The sequence below is a fragment of the Populus euphratica genome, unplaced genomic scaffold (genome assembly GCF_000495115.2).
Source record: "Populus euphratica unplaced genomic scaffold, PopEup_1.0 scaffold30.1, whole genome shotgun sequence".
In the NCBI taxonomy this organism is placed as follows: Eukaryota; Viridiplantae; Streptophyta; class Magnoliopsida; order Malpighiales; family Salicaceae; genus Populus; species Populus euphratica.
The window spans coordinates 1,308,241-1,327,000 of NW_011499869.1; the positions used below are offsets into that span (position 1 = coordinate 1,308,241).

General features: G+C 30.2%; 1 protein-coding gene across 1 annotated transcript; it reads right to left on the reverse strand.

The window, feature by feature from the left end:
* Window positions 1-8,153: 8,153 nt before the first annotated feature.
* LOC105126874 (F-box protein At2g27310-like) lies at window positions 8,154-10,065 on the reverse strand. The gene is made up of 2 exons (XM_011027888.1): window positions 9,832-10,065; window positions 8,154-9,426 (listed from the first exon to the last, which is right to left on the reverse strand). Exon 2 carries the CDS (start codon window positions 9,413-9,415, stop codon window positions 8,288-8,290), a length of 1,128 nt encoding a protein of 375 aa, XP_011026190.1. The 5' UTR covers window positions 9,416-9,426; window positions 9,832-10,065; the 3' UTR covers window positions 8,154-8,287.
* Between the last annotated feature and the right edge of the window lie 8,695 nt (window positions 10,066-18,760).

An 18,760-nucleotide genomic window follows, 5' to 3' on the forward strand; every position in this document is an offset into this window, starting at 1 on the left:
ACCATCAGTTTGAATTTAAAAATAAAATTAAAAAATCAATAAAAACATATATAAAATGGCCAAAAAAAAATAAAAACAAAAAAATAAGAATTAAATTGTAGAATAATAATTGATAAATCAAATTTGAAAGATGAAATTAAAAATAAATATAACTTCAATAAAATAATTAATATAAAAAATAATAATGATTGCGGTTTAAAGACCATCACCAATAAAGAAGGTCAAATTACATTTTCTGGGAGAAAAAAAAATTTAAATAAAGATCCAACAGTTATAAACCAAACCATTAATAAAAACATGTCACGTCAATATAAAAAGAGCATAGAAAAAATTCTAATAAAACAGAGGAAAAATAATTTTACATGTTAGAAGGCATTGTAAGTGCCGCTTGAAGACATGCTCTTTGATACCACACACGAGGATCCGTCTTTTTTATTTATCTAAATATAAAATTGTTAATGAGCACATTTTATAATTAAAAAAACTAAAAAAAAAACTAAATTACATCCCTTGATCTTATTTTTTTTAATTTTAATGGTATTTTTTTAACTCTATCATGTATTTTAATTATTTATTATTTTTAATATTTGATCAAATATAATTACAACAATAAACATACTTCTTCACATCAAGTTTAAATTTGTTACTTCTAGTATTATTTTGATTATGTTATCATGCAATTAATGCGTGGAAAAACTTATTATTTAATTTAATTTAAAAATAACAATTGAACCATGTAAAAAGATTTTTACACATCTGATAACCAATATTAAATTTTTTGAGTTGAGAGATAGAAAAAATCATTACATCATTCTAGTTAACAAAGTAAACATCTCCAGCTTTTCAAATACCGATTAGCTATTTTTAATATGCTAAACCACCAGACGCTGGATTAATTACTCAAATATACCAACCATCTAGATGGTGACCAAGTGGTAAAGACTTGGGTTAAGGAGTTTGCTCCCTCTGTGGTCTCAGGTTCGAGTCCTTAGCTGCTCATATGATGGTCACTGGAGGCTTACATGGTCGTTAACTTCAGGGCCCGTGGGATTAGTCGTGGTGCGTACAAGCTGGCCCGGACACCCACGTTAATCTAAAAAAAAAATTTTTACTCACATGTACCCTTGGAAAGCCCACCCACATTAATCTAAAAATAAAAAAAATTACTCAAATATACCCTTGGAAAGCCTGTGGCGAAATTTTCTTCTCCTTAATATTTATTTATCTTTTATATTTTGAGTGTGTATTTTTTCATATATATATATATTATTTTAAAAGAAATCACTTCATATGAAATCATGCACCGATAACTTCTCTCAAATACCCTCGTACTTGTTTCCGGAAAAAAAATGTCTCTCGGACCATAAAAGAAGTTTCCAAATATAAAACGATAAACAAACTTGAAAAACTCTGCAAAAAATAAAAGATCAAATTATATACAGAATTTTTTTAAAAAGAAAATTAAAAACCATAGAAAATAAATAAAAAAGTATAAAATAACCCATATGAGGATGTAAAATAAACTCTGGTAACTAAATAAAGAATTCGAAAATCCATGTCCTTGGAACTTATTTTGTTTCCACGGACATAGCCCTGTCCGTGCAGGCTTATGATATGTATTTTTTTTCTTCATATTTTACAATTCATTACATTTTTAGAGTTTTCAATGTTTTTCTTTTTTTTTTAGTTTTTAATTTCTTGTGATTTTTCTAGTTTTTATATTGAATACATTTTTATTTTTAAAATTTATTCTACAACATCACATCAAAAAATTAAAACAAAAAAATAAAATATTTTTTAAACACAAAAATAAATACATTTTTAGGTTTTCAGCACATAACATAGAGAGATTTGCATCAAATCAAATACATAATCTTGCAGAAACCAATTGTCTAACATGGTCTGATTCTAATATTTAATTTTTTGTTTGACGAGACTAACAGCAGAGGATTTTAGCATCAGCAGAGGATTTTAGCATCATGGTTTGTGTCATCAGCATCCTCATCCTCAGCCTACAAGGACGGCGTTGCTGGTCAGCAGAGATTTGAGATGGCAATGAATCACGAAGCCAAAGGCAAAATTCAAATCAATAACAGCACATAATTGATTGAAAGCACTCTTCCCGAGGATTTTACTTCTTCACTGCCGACCATATCAAGACGTCGAACTTTTGGGATTCGAATTCAATTTCAATCATGCCTCTAACCGACTCGGGTCAACAAAATAAATATTGACGTTTGAGAAAAACATGCTGATTCGAGATTATTTTCCTAACATAATTTAATCAGATAAGACGTGCAGTAAAAAAAAAAACACATATAAATAAACCCTCCATCCCATGATTCAGCTGCCATGTGTAGGAACATTTCGAGGGCTTACACGTGCTGCTTTGTAAGTGGAGTTCATGCACGGCCGGTGTTTTCTCAGACTTCCCATCCAACGTTTCCGCCGGGCCGACCTAACTCCGTCACGCTAATCCCTGTATTGTATTACCTCGAGTGTATAAAATAAAGTCCAACAAAAAGCTAGCCTTGCCATCGATTAAGATTCTTTCTCGTGCTTCCACTTCATATCCACTATCCAGCGAATTTAGGTCCACAAATCATAACAATTGACTCTTTTTATTGAAATTACTACTCCAAAAGCAGCTTCATGATGGTATTTTTTATTTTTGTTCTTTTATTTTTTTTATTCACATAAGTATACAAATAATTTTTTTATGTATCTTAATTAATTTTTACAAATTCTAAAATTAACAATAAAATAAATTTCTAGTAGCTATCAATATTAACAATTATAGAATTTAAATATGAAACCACAAAAAAAAAACATTTTAACTCTAAACTTTTATCATTGGATCATTTTATTGATAGTTATTTTCATCATTTCTCTATTAATAATACTTTTGGTGGCTTTTTTTTTTAGTTTCAACATTAATTCCATCCCTTTAGTATGATAAAAGTTAAAACATGCCTTTAAAAATTAAAATATATAATTAAAAAGTGATGTTGTTTGTGTAAAAAAATAATATAAATTATATTCTAAAATATTATTTAATAATTAAAATTTTTTTATTGAATAATTATTTAACATGATATTAAAATTTTATTAATTTTATAATTATAATTTCACTAATCTTATTTTATTTTATAAAATTAAACAAAAGGTTGTGGTGAGATTTTTTTTAAATTTCAAGTTTAAAATATTTTTATTTAAAAAAATATATTAAAGAATAATATAAAATATATATTAAAATATCACTTAAATATTTTATTTTTTGAAATGAGATTGTTTAACTTTTCAATTTCATTTTTATTTGAAGGATTTTAATTGTTTGGTATTACAATTTCATCTTTATTTAAAGTTTTTTAATAAAAAAAAATTAGCAACGTGGACTGTGATCGAGAATCCTGCATTATCTGCTTCAAAAATGGCGTTACACTACAGATTTCATTGTGATTTCATCGATTAATGCAAGATTAATCGATGTGCCTTCCATCTTTCTCTGTGAACTCGGGGAATCCTAGATCAGAATAGAGATCAAGATACTCGTTTACCTCGATTATTATCGTCGATTCATCACCTTTCATTCCCTCTCGAGGAAATTGAAAGTCTTTGGAAGATATTGTAGAATAAAAACTCCACTGCCTAGTCAAATGATGGCACCGTGAACGGCTTGAAACCAATGAAGTAAAAAGGTCACAAGAAACTAAAAACTGACATGTCAAGTGACTTGGAAATTAGGAGAGAGTAAAGCTTTCAAGATGTGATCTACCATCCCCAGAATAAATTCGTCTCTCAAAGGTTCAATGATGTGAAGATGGAAGACTCCATTCACACCATGTACTGCAAGATTACGAAGCGCACTAGTCTCTTTTCTCCACCGATCTGAGTGCCGTCTAGCTCCGATGCCTCGTTTCATTTTTAAATTAGCGCACTCGAGACCACCGCTGATGTAGAAAGATAGTGATGGGATAAAGTGTGTGTTTTATACTGTTGTATAAGATATATATTTTAAAAAAATATATTAAAATACGTTTTTTATTTTTTTATTTTTAATATTAACATATTAAAATTATCATAAAATACTAAAAATATATTAATTTTAATTTTTTTAAGCCAGATATTTTTTTTAAAATATATACAAATACAATTACAAACACTAAAACAAATTGTGCTTGAAATGGCAAGAGCATATATGAACGACGAAAAAAATAAAACCAGTCAACAAATTATTTCATATCTTAAGAAATTAGGCATAAAACAAAACTATTGTATAAATTGGATTTAAAATTATCTAAGTGATTGGTAGATTGAGTTCATATATTGTTACTGTAAAAAAAATATTTTATCTCAAAATTTTAAATTGTAAAAAATCATTTTAATTTAAAAATTTAAATTATTAGGTAAAATCTTAATACATAATTTATAGTAATCTCAATCATATTTTTTATATGAAAGCCTTTTAAGTTTGTGTAAATTACGTTATTTTGTTAATTAATTTTAATTATTAAAAAATAAAACATAATAATTTAAACTTGTAATTATTTAATTATTAAAATTATAATATTATATCAAAAAATTATTTCAACTTAAAAACTAAAATTATTAAATAATATTTAAAGTATAATGTATATCATTACTAAATTATTAATATCTCATCTAATAAACATCTTAAATATATTTAATTAAAATATTGTTTGAGAACACAATATAAATCATGTTTTTTAAAAATTCACTTATTTTATTAAAAAATATATTTTTATATATTTTGGATGTTTTTAATACATTAATTTTTAAAATAATTTTTTAATAATAATTTTTTTAAAATATATTTTAATATAAAAAATATTTTAAAAATAATCATATTGCAACACTCCTGAACTACATAATAAATTTTCATTTTCAACTATTTTCAGAGGGTGAAATATTCATCAAATCTTTCATGAATTAGCGTGCTCCGAGCCCAATTAGTACGTGCTGTGATTCTTCAACTGCAGCAATAATCCCTCTGCAATATCCATGATTGAAGAGCAGAGCATCCATCGACAGGTGAATGAACATTCGTGCATTGTGCTAGGACCCTCACAAGTATAGTAATAAAACTCGGCCAGGCCGGCAGATTGACTACAACCTGGTCAACCCAAGGCCTTGATCGGCTTTTACACTCGTAAAAACTAGGCTTGTTTTCTATGCGGGTGAATCCGGGTGACCCGGTATAACACGGGTGAAACCCGGAATATATACTTTTCTAATTAACAAAACCACTCCGTTTTGTTTTAGGGATTTCCATCCCGACCTTTCCTCATCTTCTCCTCTTCTTCCCTTTCTCGAGCCATCAACATCTGTGAGGAAAAATTGCAGAACTCAGTCCAATCTGACTCCCTCTGTTCTTCACTACAGTTTTTTTTTTTTTCCTGGTTGTATCAGTTAATCACTTTCTATTTCAAGGATGCTTAAGATTCATGTTAATTTCGTTTACTCATGGTGCGATGGGGGGGAGGGGGGATGATTTGTTTTGCTTTTAAGCACTCTAGTTTGCTTCACCACTGCTAGGAAACTTCTTGCAACTGAAAAGGGTTCTTTTATATTAATTTCTGTATCATTCAATGAATTGGTCACTTAAAGCGGATGTCCCCGTATTTTACGTTGATGATTATGTATTATATCGAATACAATATAATTTAAAATATTATAAAGTTAAAATTATATTTTATATTTTTATATAAAAAATAGGATTTATAATTATAAATACACCATAAATTTTTAAGATAAAATTTTACAATTTTTTTATTTTTAATATTTTCGGTGTATATATTTTCAAAAGTATATATTTCTAAAATATTAATATATTTTTTATAAAATTATTAACTTTAAATTCCTTGTATTCATAAAAAAATTTCTTTACAAATATTAACTATAGTCACCGGACACCATCCACTACTATTACAGTTCCTAATCATCTTACCTTACCTCACCGGACATCATTTATTACTACCCACCACCTAGACTTTTCCATTCAAGACACTATATATTTTAATTAAAGAAATAAATCAGATCATCTAAATTAAAAACTTAATCAATTATTCAACGCAGCAGCTTTATTTAAATTTTAAGATCCATCAATCACGTCACGTCATCCTCACCGAGGTAATTGGTCACTTAATTACAACTTCTTAATTTCTTGCCCCCATTCCATCACTCAAAGCGCCCTCCTCTGGCTCCAAAACGATTTCATTAAAAGAGATTTGGTTACAGATAATTATAATTCGTTCATTAAAAGAGCAGGTGATCCATGGATTCAGAAAGTTTAATAACTGGACATCAGTCCTCTTGCTGTCCTTTCATTGATATTCCTTTCCAAGGTCATCTGTCATTCTCAAATAAATTGAGCATTGCTGGTGTTCCTCGAAATTGAGCAACAATGCAGAGGAGCATCTTGTATCCGAAAATAAACTTGTCCTTTATTCTTCGGTGTTATGAAAATAAATTGGTTTTGTTTTTGAGAGGGTGACCCGGTTTCTTGGCCGGGTTTAAAAACTATTCTCACGGGTTCACAGTTGTCAACTGCTGTTAATTTTTTTTTTTAAATAGATTAGACTTGATATTCAGCTGCCAACCATGGTGACTTGAAAAACATTCAGAGTTGAAAGTAGCAGCGATGGGCATGTCGGTGTATACATGGGCGGACATCACCGTCATTGAAGCCCAAACTTTAAGATGTGCGAAACACATGCCCATCAGAAAGAAACAACAACCTTTTAGCCATTCTAATGGGCCTCCAGACCACTTTGATATAAACATGGCCCATCTTAGATAAGAAATCAGAAATGTCATCGAATATAGGAAAACAAAAATGTTGTACCTTAGGTTTTTTTTGTTTTTTTTACATTTTTATTGGAAAAGGAATTTTTTTTAATACTCCTAAAATATTTTCATCACTTTTGATAATATATCTTCTCTTTTATTATGGTTTAAACATCATATAATTTGGTTTTTTTATTTTTTAGCGGAAACCAAAATAGAAGGTAACAAGACAGAGAGCCTAACTAGCGGAGCATTTTCTCTGGCAACACATTTGCTTTTGTTTACAGAAACCTCAGCGCTCAAAATAACTGTTGCCGGAGCTTGGAAGGATTTCAATATTCTGCCTAAAATCTAAATGGTCAAAACGAGTCACTGCGAGGTCTGCGTATTAGGGCATGGTGTGTGATCTTAGTAGGTAGGATCAGGGCAGATTTTCTGGGTCACTTGGAGAAATGTTGTACGGCGTACAAGCTAGATGTTAATCACAAAAATTCTCACAAAGGAAACAGAAATATTGATTAGAGAAAGAAAATCTAGTAGAATGGGTATTAAATAATGATGACAGTGATGGTGATAGCTCCGAGCTATTTAAAGCGAGCGTTGGCATTACTTTTCAAGTTCCTGCTAACCATTTTCATCCAGTACCAACATCTTTTAAAGCGTGTTTTAATTTCGCAACTTGAATGATAGGATATGATGAATGATAATTTAGTTAAGCTATCAAATCTATTATTTCAGAGATTGCGAGAGGAAAAGGCTAACAACGCCTTTTCCCTTTCTTCACAGCTTGCATAATGGTAACCATCCCTAAATCCACGAGTATATCAGGTATACATCAGTCGCTTTTGCAAAGAGGAGCAAGCCATGATCATGCAGTCAGCACAGGAGGAGGAGACAGAGAGAGAGACGTGCCTTTGAGTGATGAAAGCTAATGGGAAAATGATCGTCAAAAAAACTTTTTATACGTAGTTTTTATACAATCAGATGTGTCAGGTCATGCTATTTCACGTTCTGCCACGCTTAGCAATGTTATCCGTTCAGTTTTATTCAAAAAATCATGAACTAGATAGGGCGAAAAAGCTGGGAAAATAAAGCAATACGATCGCTCACAAGATAGTTACGAAGACCAAGGGATAAGAGGTGCAAACAGTGTCCAACAAAACAAAACAGGCGATGGGCATAGCTACGCATCGAGAAAAGAAGACTCAAGCTCGAGAATACTGTACCAAGTCTTGAGGATTCATTCATTCTCCACTATCACTTGGCGGTAATGTCATGGAGAGTTATCCTGCTTCCGGTACTGGCTTTTTGGTACAAATTTATATAAAGAAGATTTTGTTCACAAATTAACCATGGTAATGACATCAGTAATTTTTATTAGCTGAAAAAAAATTGATTTTTACATCAAACAAGGTACAGGTCTCGAAAGTTTGTTAGAGATCAGGCTAACAGGGGTCACAATAACAAAAGCATTTCAGTCTCACAAAATGTAGTACCAGAATGTGAGGAAAGCAGCAATGCCGCTTATTATACAAAGTCTATCTAACCTGCTTTCGTTTCTCATCTTCTCCTCTTTTAACTCGCTCTGAGCTTTTGAGTACAAATGACAAGACTCGAGAACTTCACTATAGTTTTTGCTCCTGTGGCAGCTCAACGCTTTTTTGAGAATATTCAAACTATTTCTTCCATTGACATGAGCGCCTTCCATGTCTTCCAACTGCATGCTCAGCTCTGTTAATTTGAGAGTTGTCTGAACACCCTCTCCCTCGGCATGGATTACTCTAAACTTCATGATAAGAATGCATTCTACTACCTGGCATGGAAGAATACCTTTTGCAGAAAGCACGGATCCAAAGCGTATTACAAAATCCTTGTCTGTAGGCCAATGCCTTTGCCCACCCAGAGGGCTCCAGCTAGAAAGATTAGCAGCTTGCTTGACTTTTTTGTTAACAACAATCCAACTAAGCCGAAGCCCATCACGAAGCTCCATCCATAGCTTTCCATCCTTTCTTTCCTTCTCCATTGATAAAATTGGGGGCAGACCATCAGAAACCGAAAGAAAAACTTCACCTTCATTATCATCATCTCTAGCTGCATAGGTAAGAAGATCAATACGAAATGGACAGTTGTAAATCCAACCATTGAACTCATTGGCATTAGGGATGCCCCACAGGACTTTCGAACAGATTGTTCTATCCTTGTACCTGATATCAACAATCGACACAAAATCTGATGGTGCAACACTCTCAAATTCATTAACAACACCATAGTATTCAGCCTCAGTCCATTCTTCAGGATACTCTAGGTGATCGTTCCATTGATACTCAGTCACTTCCTTGTTGACAATAAGCGGAAAGCAATCTGCATAAAACTTTCTGAATCCACCAATACACGATATTAAACCTTTAACATCTTCCCTGCTGGTCGAAGGCCACATAGAAGAACAAACATTTTCCCATAATTTCTCTTCTTTTGAAATGGAACAGAACGCAACACAAGCACAAGCTGCACTGGCCAATGTCGAGCCATCAAGACGCCTCAATATGTCATAGAACAGATCACTACTTAACGATGCCATGCTCTCAGCAGACGCAGCTGACACAGCCATAGACAGGTGCTCTGAGCATAGCGGAAACAAAAATAAAATAAAATTACTGTATGCACAACGATAATAATTCGACACGATTTCTCTTGATAACCACAGAAAATTAGCAATCAATAATGAAGTTTTGATGGTAATGGTCTTTGAATCACCCGACTTATCCCTACAGGAATAACTAATTTGGAAGAATTCACATTTCACTAAGATTCATAAAAAGATAATAAAAGGGCCATCTCAAGCTTCCCAATTATAATAACAAACAACAAAATAGAGACTATAAACAAACTCCCATCACTCATAAACATTCGCACTAATCAATGAAATGCACTGAGAAGAAAACCCAATTTATGGCTACGATCAATTAAATACCAAATCAAAACTAGAAGTTCAATGTGAGAGAAGGGGGGAGTGAGTAAACGTACCTCGTAGATTAGCAAGAAAGCATCACAGGTGAAAGAAAAATAAAGAGAACAAAACGTGAAAACAGATAAAAAGCTTTTTGGGGGGTTTAATGAAATTAAGGAGTTGTTGGTCATGGGTCACTGGTCTGTATAACTTTGTCGCTGCTGGTTTTCTCGGTCTGTTAAAAAGAAGAACAGCTGTTTCGGGGCATATGGGGAGATGCTTCTTATGGTCAGTTCATAGTGGTACATCTAATAGTGTTTGTTAACGTGGGCAGTTTGTTTTTAGAGGGATTTTCATTTATAAATATATTAAAATAATTTATTTATTTTAAAAATTTATTTATATATCATATTATTACAATCATTTAAAAACACTAGAATAAACCAACTTCTAATAAAAAATATTTGTTAAAAAAAATATGGCGTGACTTGGTGTTTGGAATTACAGTAATTTTCTGATTTTTTTGTGATCTAAAAATGTAATTTATTTGAAAAATATACAATTAATATTTTTTTTAATAATTATAGTGTATTAATATGAAAAATAAAATAAAAAATCTTAAGAAAGATATTTCAATACATTTTTTAAAATACAAATAAAAATTGAATCTTGCATATTTTTTTGTTTGATCAACGTGGCACTCAGGTTAACTGTAACGTATTTTAATTAATTTTATAGATTTTAAAATTAATATTTATATAAATTTTTAATAGTATTAAAATTTATAAAATTTAAATCGATGATTTTATAAAATAAATCTAAACAGTTGAGCTGGGGTACTTATCTTTACTGATGGAGACCAGGCCAGGCCACCCATCATGATTTGTCAGACTTGTCTCTTCTCCTGGAGCAGAAGTTGTCTCCAATCCGCTTTCGGACGTGTCATTTGTTGTATTTTTGTATTCGCATACCATAATATGAATGATTTATTAATAGCATAATTAAAAATATAAAATCTTACTTTTTAGTAATTACTGTGTTTTTTTTCCACCTCATGTCGCCAGTGACTCTCAGAGCTTATATTTTGTGAAAATAAAAACACAAACTCATGATTCAAATTCTTGAGCAGAACTGCATTTCTTCAGTTTCGTGTAAAATCATGATTTTTTTGATTAAAAATATAATTTTCTAATACTTTATTAAAAAAATATTGGAATAAATTCAGATGGCTTAAATTTAGATGAAAAATCATGTATTTCTTGTGTCTTGCTCTTTTTATGTTTTTAATTTATTTTTTCATTTGGGTGAAAAATATGTGTACATTTTATTACAAGCGTAGTTTTTTAAATAAAATCATGATTTTTTTATTAACAATATAATTTTCTTATAAAGACTTTAAAAAACAAAAAAAATATATTGGAACAAATTCAAATGGCTTAAATTTAGATGAAAAATCATGTATTTCTTTTGTTAGTTGCTAAAAATATATGTACCTTTTATTACAAGTGTGATTTTTTAAAGAAAAACTTTCCAGGATTTTGAATCAATTAAAAATAATAGTTCTATGATTTTTAATGTAATTATATGAAAATTAATTTTTTTAAGAAAACAGTTTAAGAACTTGATAATAATACAAAAAAAACTAACAATATATATATTATATCCTTGTTGAATATTCATATGTAATTTATTTATTTTTGAAGATTTCTCAATGCAGTTCCATGCATTAATAATTAAAAAAAATTGCAAATAGTAACATAAAAACATTCTTAGCCGAATTTTCAAGGGAAAAACAAACTTAATTGAGCTGAAAAATAAAAATCAAACCCACAACATTATTTTTGTTTACAAAATCTATTTTTTAATATATTATTAAAAACTCGAAGTACTTGTTTGATCTCTTCTCATCAAGTTAAGTCTATTAATATCAAAATTAAATTATTTTTTCATTAAAATATAGTTAATTAAGAGGGTTTTATTTTTTCTTGTTTATTGATGACTTTTTTTTTCAAGGGTTTAATATAAAAGAAATAAAATTTTTTGATTTAAATATTTTTTCGAATAAAGATGAAAATGCTGAAACAAGAGCCTTTCAAACAATAATAAAAAAAAACGTGGAAAGCAACTTTTTTGCTATGTTAAATTCGGTTTCTGCTCTTATTTTTTTTAAATCAAGTTTTCAGACATGCATGACAACGTAAAAAGTGAAACCTCGAGATATAAAAATGTTTTGGTATCACCGACGAAGATCAAAAAATAAATAAATAAAAGTTTAACGGGCAAAAAAAGATGTCAATAATGACGTGAACAGGTTTTCTGCCACACAGGATGCCTGGCAGCCTTCTCCAGCTCAGCTCTCACTTGTCATTGTAGTTAAAATATTATTTATTGAAAATTTAATCTGTTTTCCGATTTAAAATAAAAAAATTTTAATTTTTTTATTATTTTAATATACTAATATCAGAAATAAATTTTAAAAAGTTAAATAATATATTATTTTAATATATTTTTAAATAAAAAATAATTTAAAAAACAACATACAATTACCTTATCAAACACATCACAATTCAAGAACCCATGTTAAGAAGAGACATTGATGTTCCTATTTCATCGTACTATTATGGTATACTTTGTTCGTTCATCCATTTATTAACATATATATTAAAAAAAAAACATATGTTCAAACTTAAGTCGACAGGACTGCCTTTGTATTATTTCTGTTCCCTAAAGGAAAAATTGCGTGCTTATATATAATTTGTCACTTTTTATGTGGTCATGGAGCGCATGGATTCTAACCTTTTTTTATGCTATATTTTTTATTTTGGCGATTTAATTCTCTATCTCTGCTATCAATTATGAGTTTAAATTTTAAGATTAAATATAAAAAATTACAGGATGGATCTTATAATTCAGCGTAAATAAATTTTTAGTTTTGACGTCAATAACTGAAGAAAAAAAACCCATCTATGACTGGATAAAAAAAATGCCCACAATTTTTTTGATGTGAAAACTAGTGAATGATACCGAAGACCACGAAGTCGGACCAAAAAGGAAAGATCACTAGCTGATTATATAAATTGATTTTATTATGTTTAATCGTGAAAACAGCTAACATTTAGCCCACCGGGTCACGCGGTGGTTCTGTGCCAGAGGGCATTGGGCTTCCGATCGACTGTCAAGTCACATCTATAATCTGTCGAGGGAATTGGCAGGGAACTCCACATTGATCTTCCGTGCTGGGCAAGGAGATGCCAACGACCACCAAAAAAAAAAAAAAAAAGCACAGGTCGCGGATAATAAAAGGTAATCTCTAGAGGTGAACTTTGTGAATTTTTTATCTTTTTTTTCTAGTAAAAAAATCCAAAATCAGCTGGTAATCAGCAAGCCAACAATCTGCAGTGTGGTTAGAATCATCGTTTGATGGTGCGTCAACTCGAGATTTATTAATTTAAAATGATTTTATAATTTTTTTATTAAAATAGCATTGTTTTTTAATTTAAAATTTGGATGGATTTATTAATAATTTATCTAACCCAGGATTTGAATTTTACTTTTAAAAGAAATTGATCCTATCTGCGGTATATTGCAGGTAAAGCATCTAATAGTATATAATTTTCCACTATTTTGTCAATTTTTCTTCCATTTAATCTGACATAGTTATATTTTTCATTCCAAAAATACTTTTAAAATATACAAGGATATGACAGAATATTTTCATAAAACTGGTCAAAATTATTTAAAAAATAAAAATTATTCAAACATTAAAACCTTTTTTAAGAAATTGATTTTTAAAAAATAAACTTACATATTGTATAGCTAAAGGATATTTTTAAAATGAATAATACAACCATATCAATTTAGATAAAAAAAGATTACAAAGTAAATATGACATCATACACAAATACAATAAACATAACCGAAAACATAAAAAAAACGTATTAAATATTTAACCAATTATATATATATATATACATAGATTCAATCAGTCCTCATCTATCTGTATATGATAATAATATATTGGACATGCAAGGCAGGGATTTTTTTGAATATCGGGTAGGCTAGTGATGGTGGAATAAAAGAATGCACCGACCCATGTGATGCCGGTGACGTGTTTGTTTTTATATTTTGAAAAAGTGTCCGTTTTTTAAAATTAATATTATTTTTATATTATATTTTGATGTGTTGGTGAAAATAATTTTTTAAAAATAAAAAATATTATTTTAATATATTTTTAAATAAAAAATAATTAAAAAAATATACCATCATATTTTTAAGCATTTCAATTAATATCATCATTATTTATATCACCATCACCTATATTTTATTTAGAAATATATGAAAATAAAATTTTTTGTAATTTAAAAATTTATTAAAAAAATTCAAAATTTTTAACGCGTTACCAAACCTGAATCTGCAGGCGTGGGCGGGGGCATAGTTGTTTTTATCCCTGCGGGAAGCAGCGGTCATCGAGAAAGTGACCTGAAGAACAATCTAATCCACAGGCCCTTTCGTGTTCCTGCAGTCTGAGCTTGGTTCGCTTTCAACATTAAACTTCCGGGGTGAGAGAAAGCTCTAGGTGGCCAGATGAGAGGGAGGAATTCTATAACAATAGCGATGGATTCCTAGTTGCTTTGAAAGGTGAATATTTTATTTAGAAATATATAAAAATAAAATTATTTTGTATTTTAAAAATTTATTAAAAAAATTCAAAATTTTTAACGCGTTACCAAACCTGAATCTGCAGGCGTGGGCGGGGGCATAGTTGTTTTTATCCCTGCGGGAAGCAGCGGTCATCGAGAAAGTGACCTGAAGAACAATCTAATCCACAGGCCCTTTCGTGTTCCTGCAGTCTGAGCTTGGTTCGCTTTCAACATTAAACTTCCGGGGTGAGAGAAAGCTCTAGGTGGCCAGATGAGAGGGAGGAATTCTATAACAATAGCGATGGATTCCTAGTTGCTTTGAAAGGTGATTGGAGATATTTTTTAAATAGTTTTTTTATTAAAATATATGTTAATTAAAAAAATATTATTAATATTAATACATTAAAATCATCTGAAAATATTAAAAATATATTAATTTAAAATTAATAAAACAAGTTCTTAATTTTTTTTAAAATAAAACCTAGAAATAAATAGGCATTTAGAGAGGTGAAAGTGACACGACACCTGTCTTTGCTTTGCGCTGCCAAGTTACCATGGGGTACGGTTCTTATTGATGTTTCGTGCGGATATGGAAGCGTGCCAATTGGCCAGCGCGCCATGTGTTGCTTGCTTGTGACCGGGGGATTGTGGGAACCGATTGCTTCAAATTTTATACAACCTTAGCAGAGGGCGCGCCTGTCACCATAAATGAACTAGATCTTGGCAAACACCCCGGCAACTCTACTTTCATTGTCATTCTAGGCCTGTTTTAGAATATAACAACAACACGGAGTTTAAAGTATTTTTTATTTTAAAAAATATTATTATTAAAATATTTTTTATATAGTATAAATATATAAAATATATGATGTGAAATAAAAATTTATTGAGAGCTTCATTGATTTTAAAATAATAATAATATTAAAATTATATTTTTTTCTAAATGCTTTTGTTTTAAAGAGTTCATTGCGAAGTATATATTAAGAATATATGCATATAAAAATTTTATGCCTATTTAACTGTTTTTTAAATATTCATGAAGTTTGTTAAAATATATAAATCATTTAGTCTATTTTAAAACACTCAAAGATAATACACTGTAATTATCAAGATATTTTTTTTACAAAAATAATATTATTGAATGAATTCCCATTTTAATCCATTAAAGATAACATAATTTTTTAATATTGGGGACAATTTCTCTTTTTTTATTTCTTTATTTTTATTGAAATTGACTATGCGTGCACTATATTGGTCAACATTGTTAAAATATTGATATTTTTAAAACGTAAAGACAAATATGTTTTAATAAAAAAAATTAATGTAATCTCAAAAGAAAAAAAATTACCAACACCCAACTTTTGTAAAGTATAAAAAAAAATCTCACTAATTTATTTTCTCTTTATCATATAAAAAAACAATAAGAAAAAAATTAAAATTAATTTTTTATATCATCGCATCAAAATAATATAAAAACATCACAACTAAATCACCGGGTCTTGCGACAAACCCAGACCCAATAAACTCGGGTCTGACTGCAAAGCTAAACCCAATGTTGATGGGTCTTGTTGAGACCAGACCCAAAGTTATTGGATCCTGTTAAAGAACCAACCCAAAGCTATTTTTGATCCTGCTGGATAACTAGACCCAAAATTATTAGATCTTGCTAGGGGCAATTCTCAACGGTGATGAATCCAGTTATGCAATTCAATCTAAAGCTATTGGATCCTGTTGTGCAACTTAATCCAAAGTTATTTTGGGTTCTGTTAGAGGTATAACTCGACTCTAATAGGTTCTAATCTAGAGCTATTAAGTTTTTGTTGGGGTAGGATGCAGTGCTAATAAGTCTAGTTGAGGTCAAATTCAAATTTATTGAATGTTATTGTGCAGTCGAACCCGAAGCTATTTTGGGTATTATTAAAGGCCAAACCCAAAATTTCTCTTTACTGTAAAATACAATCTAATGCCTTCCCCCCACTCTTATTGGTCAAGTGCTTAAATAAGTTTTTTAAGTGAATGGTAAGAAAATGTTTGGTACTCAGCTCATCTTGGGTGAGTTGTGTATAAAGCTCTCTCCTCTCGTCCGTCAAGTCATTTTTCTTTCATCTATTTTTCTTTTTGCCCAACATAAAAGAAAAGATAAGGCTCGATCTCTTCTCTAAAAACTTCTATAATTCTGTTGACATGAATGATGGCATACCAGGTCAAAAATTTGATTTTCAATGAATGAATCGGCCTGAACTAAAAAGAAAAAAATTGATTTTCAACCAATCATAACGGACACTCTTTCTTGCTTCTTGTCTGCTCCCATACTTGCTTTCAACAAAAAGAAACAAAAAAAATATATAAAAAAACATATAAAATTAAAAATATACAAACCCAAAATTATTACATCTTGTTAGACAATAAGACATAATATTATTAGAACCTTTTGAAAGTGATTTGAATCTGACTAAGAACACCCTCCAACAATAATTTTTTACTAAACATAACAAAAATAACACCATCCACAGATGTTACAATGCCGTCTAACTATAGTATTATTTACAGTACAATGAATCTATATTCATAGTAAATATATTGTTTTTCCCACAAATTCTAAAATGTATATAATTATGGTTAGTGTTTTTGAAAAATTTTATTTTTTTTTAAGTTTTTAATTAATATTTTTTATATTTTTAAATCATTTTAATATTCTAACATTAAAATAAATTTTAAAATAAGAAAAAAATTAAATTAATATATTTTTAAACAAAAAAATCTATAAAAAAAACCCAAAACATATTGTTCTCCGAAACATGATAAAATCTGCAAATAGCATGCAACATGCCCGCATTTATATCTCTTTACCCTAATGAATTTTAAGTTGACTTGCCATCAGCATCCACCTTTCCAGCATTGAGATGAATCAGGTCTGTGAATTGATTTACTATATATATATATATCGTTCGGTTGCAGAGATTAATGATCCAAATCAAATATTCACATATACAAAACGAGAGGAAATAAATCCAATTCCAATCTTATAATCATAGAGCCCATGATTCATACTTTATTTGATCAAAACCTTACTCACATCGTCACACATGCGCCCCCAACATCAGTTTACCCAAATACATATAGAATACTATGTTTTTTATATACAGATTATACAATCACCTTGATTTCTTGAATCCGCAAACTGGAGAACAGGACGGGGAAAAAAGCACCATCAAAGATTCAAGCAGATCTGATAAAATATTCCTGGCATTGATAACTAGAGTAGGTTAAAATCCCAACAGAATACAACCAAGAACCCATAAATCTCCTATTCCCGGGCATTTAAACCCTACAAATCTATCGCTAAAACGACTGATCTCTAACCCCTAGCCCCACCTTTTCTATTTTTTATATAACCAAACATCCAGTCTTCAAAAATCATACCATCATCATCATCATCAAACAGTTGCTGGGTTCTCATCAGAGACAAAAGCATCAGATTCTGTAGGCAAGTCCTTCTCCGCGTGATCAGCAGAGTCATCGTCATCACCGGGATCGCGAGCAGGATCAGACTTGTCCGCGGCGGAACGAGCTTTGTCGAGGAAAGGTTTGAAAGCTATTTCAATAGCTAGCCACCCAAATGCAAGAGCCCCAAATACAAAAATCGCTTGTTTCGCTGGCTTCATCCCCATCTTCTCCTTCTCCTTCTTCTTCTTGTATCTCCTTAGCCGCTGCCCTCTATGTTGACTAAGATATTTTAAGGGGCAGATTGGAGTCGGTAAAAGTTTCTTTTAGATATTTTTTTCTTAGAAATATTGTTTTAATTTTTAAAATTTATTTTGATATTAATATATTAAAATTATCTAAAAATATTTAAAATAAAAAAAAATTAAAAATTAAAAAAAAATCAATTTTTTTAAAATAATGATTCGATCACACAGCCAAGCGATGTCTATGCAAGCTAAAGGTGGTATCCCGGGTGGATTTATCTATCCGTGCGTGGGCCCATCAAGTTTTTTTTTGTTATCGATTGACGGTCAGGATTTGGTTTTGAGCCAGGGCCCCTGGGAAAAGGTTTTCCTTCTATCTTAAGGAAGATGGGGTTACGTGGGAAAAAACTTGTCTGAATTGCTCGATAAATCTATATTTTTGCTCGAGGCCTTTTGGTATAAACTGGAGGAGGACTTGTCGTTTCAAATTCGATACACCGTTGCTGGTAAAGAAAAAACAAAAACAAAAAAGGAAACAGTCATCGTCCATTTGAAAAGGGAAAAAAAGTGAGATCCAGACCCTTACCGAACGTTGTTTGACCAAACATAGATTGTGTAACAACGTTCAGTTTCCTATAGTAGCAAGTTCTGAATATTTCATGAAAAATATTTTTATT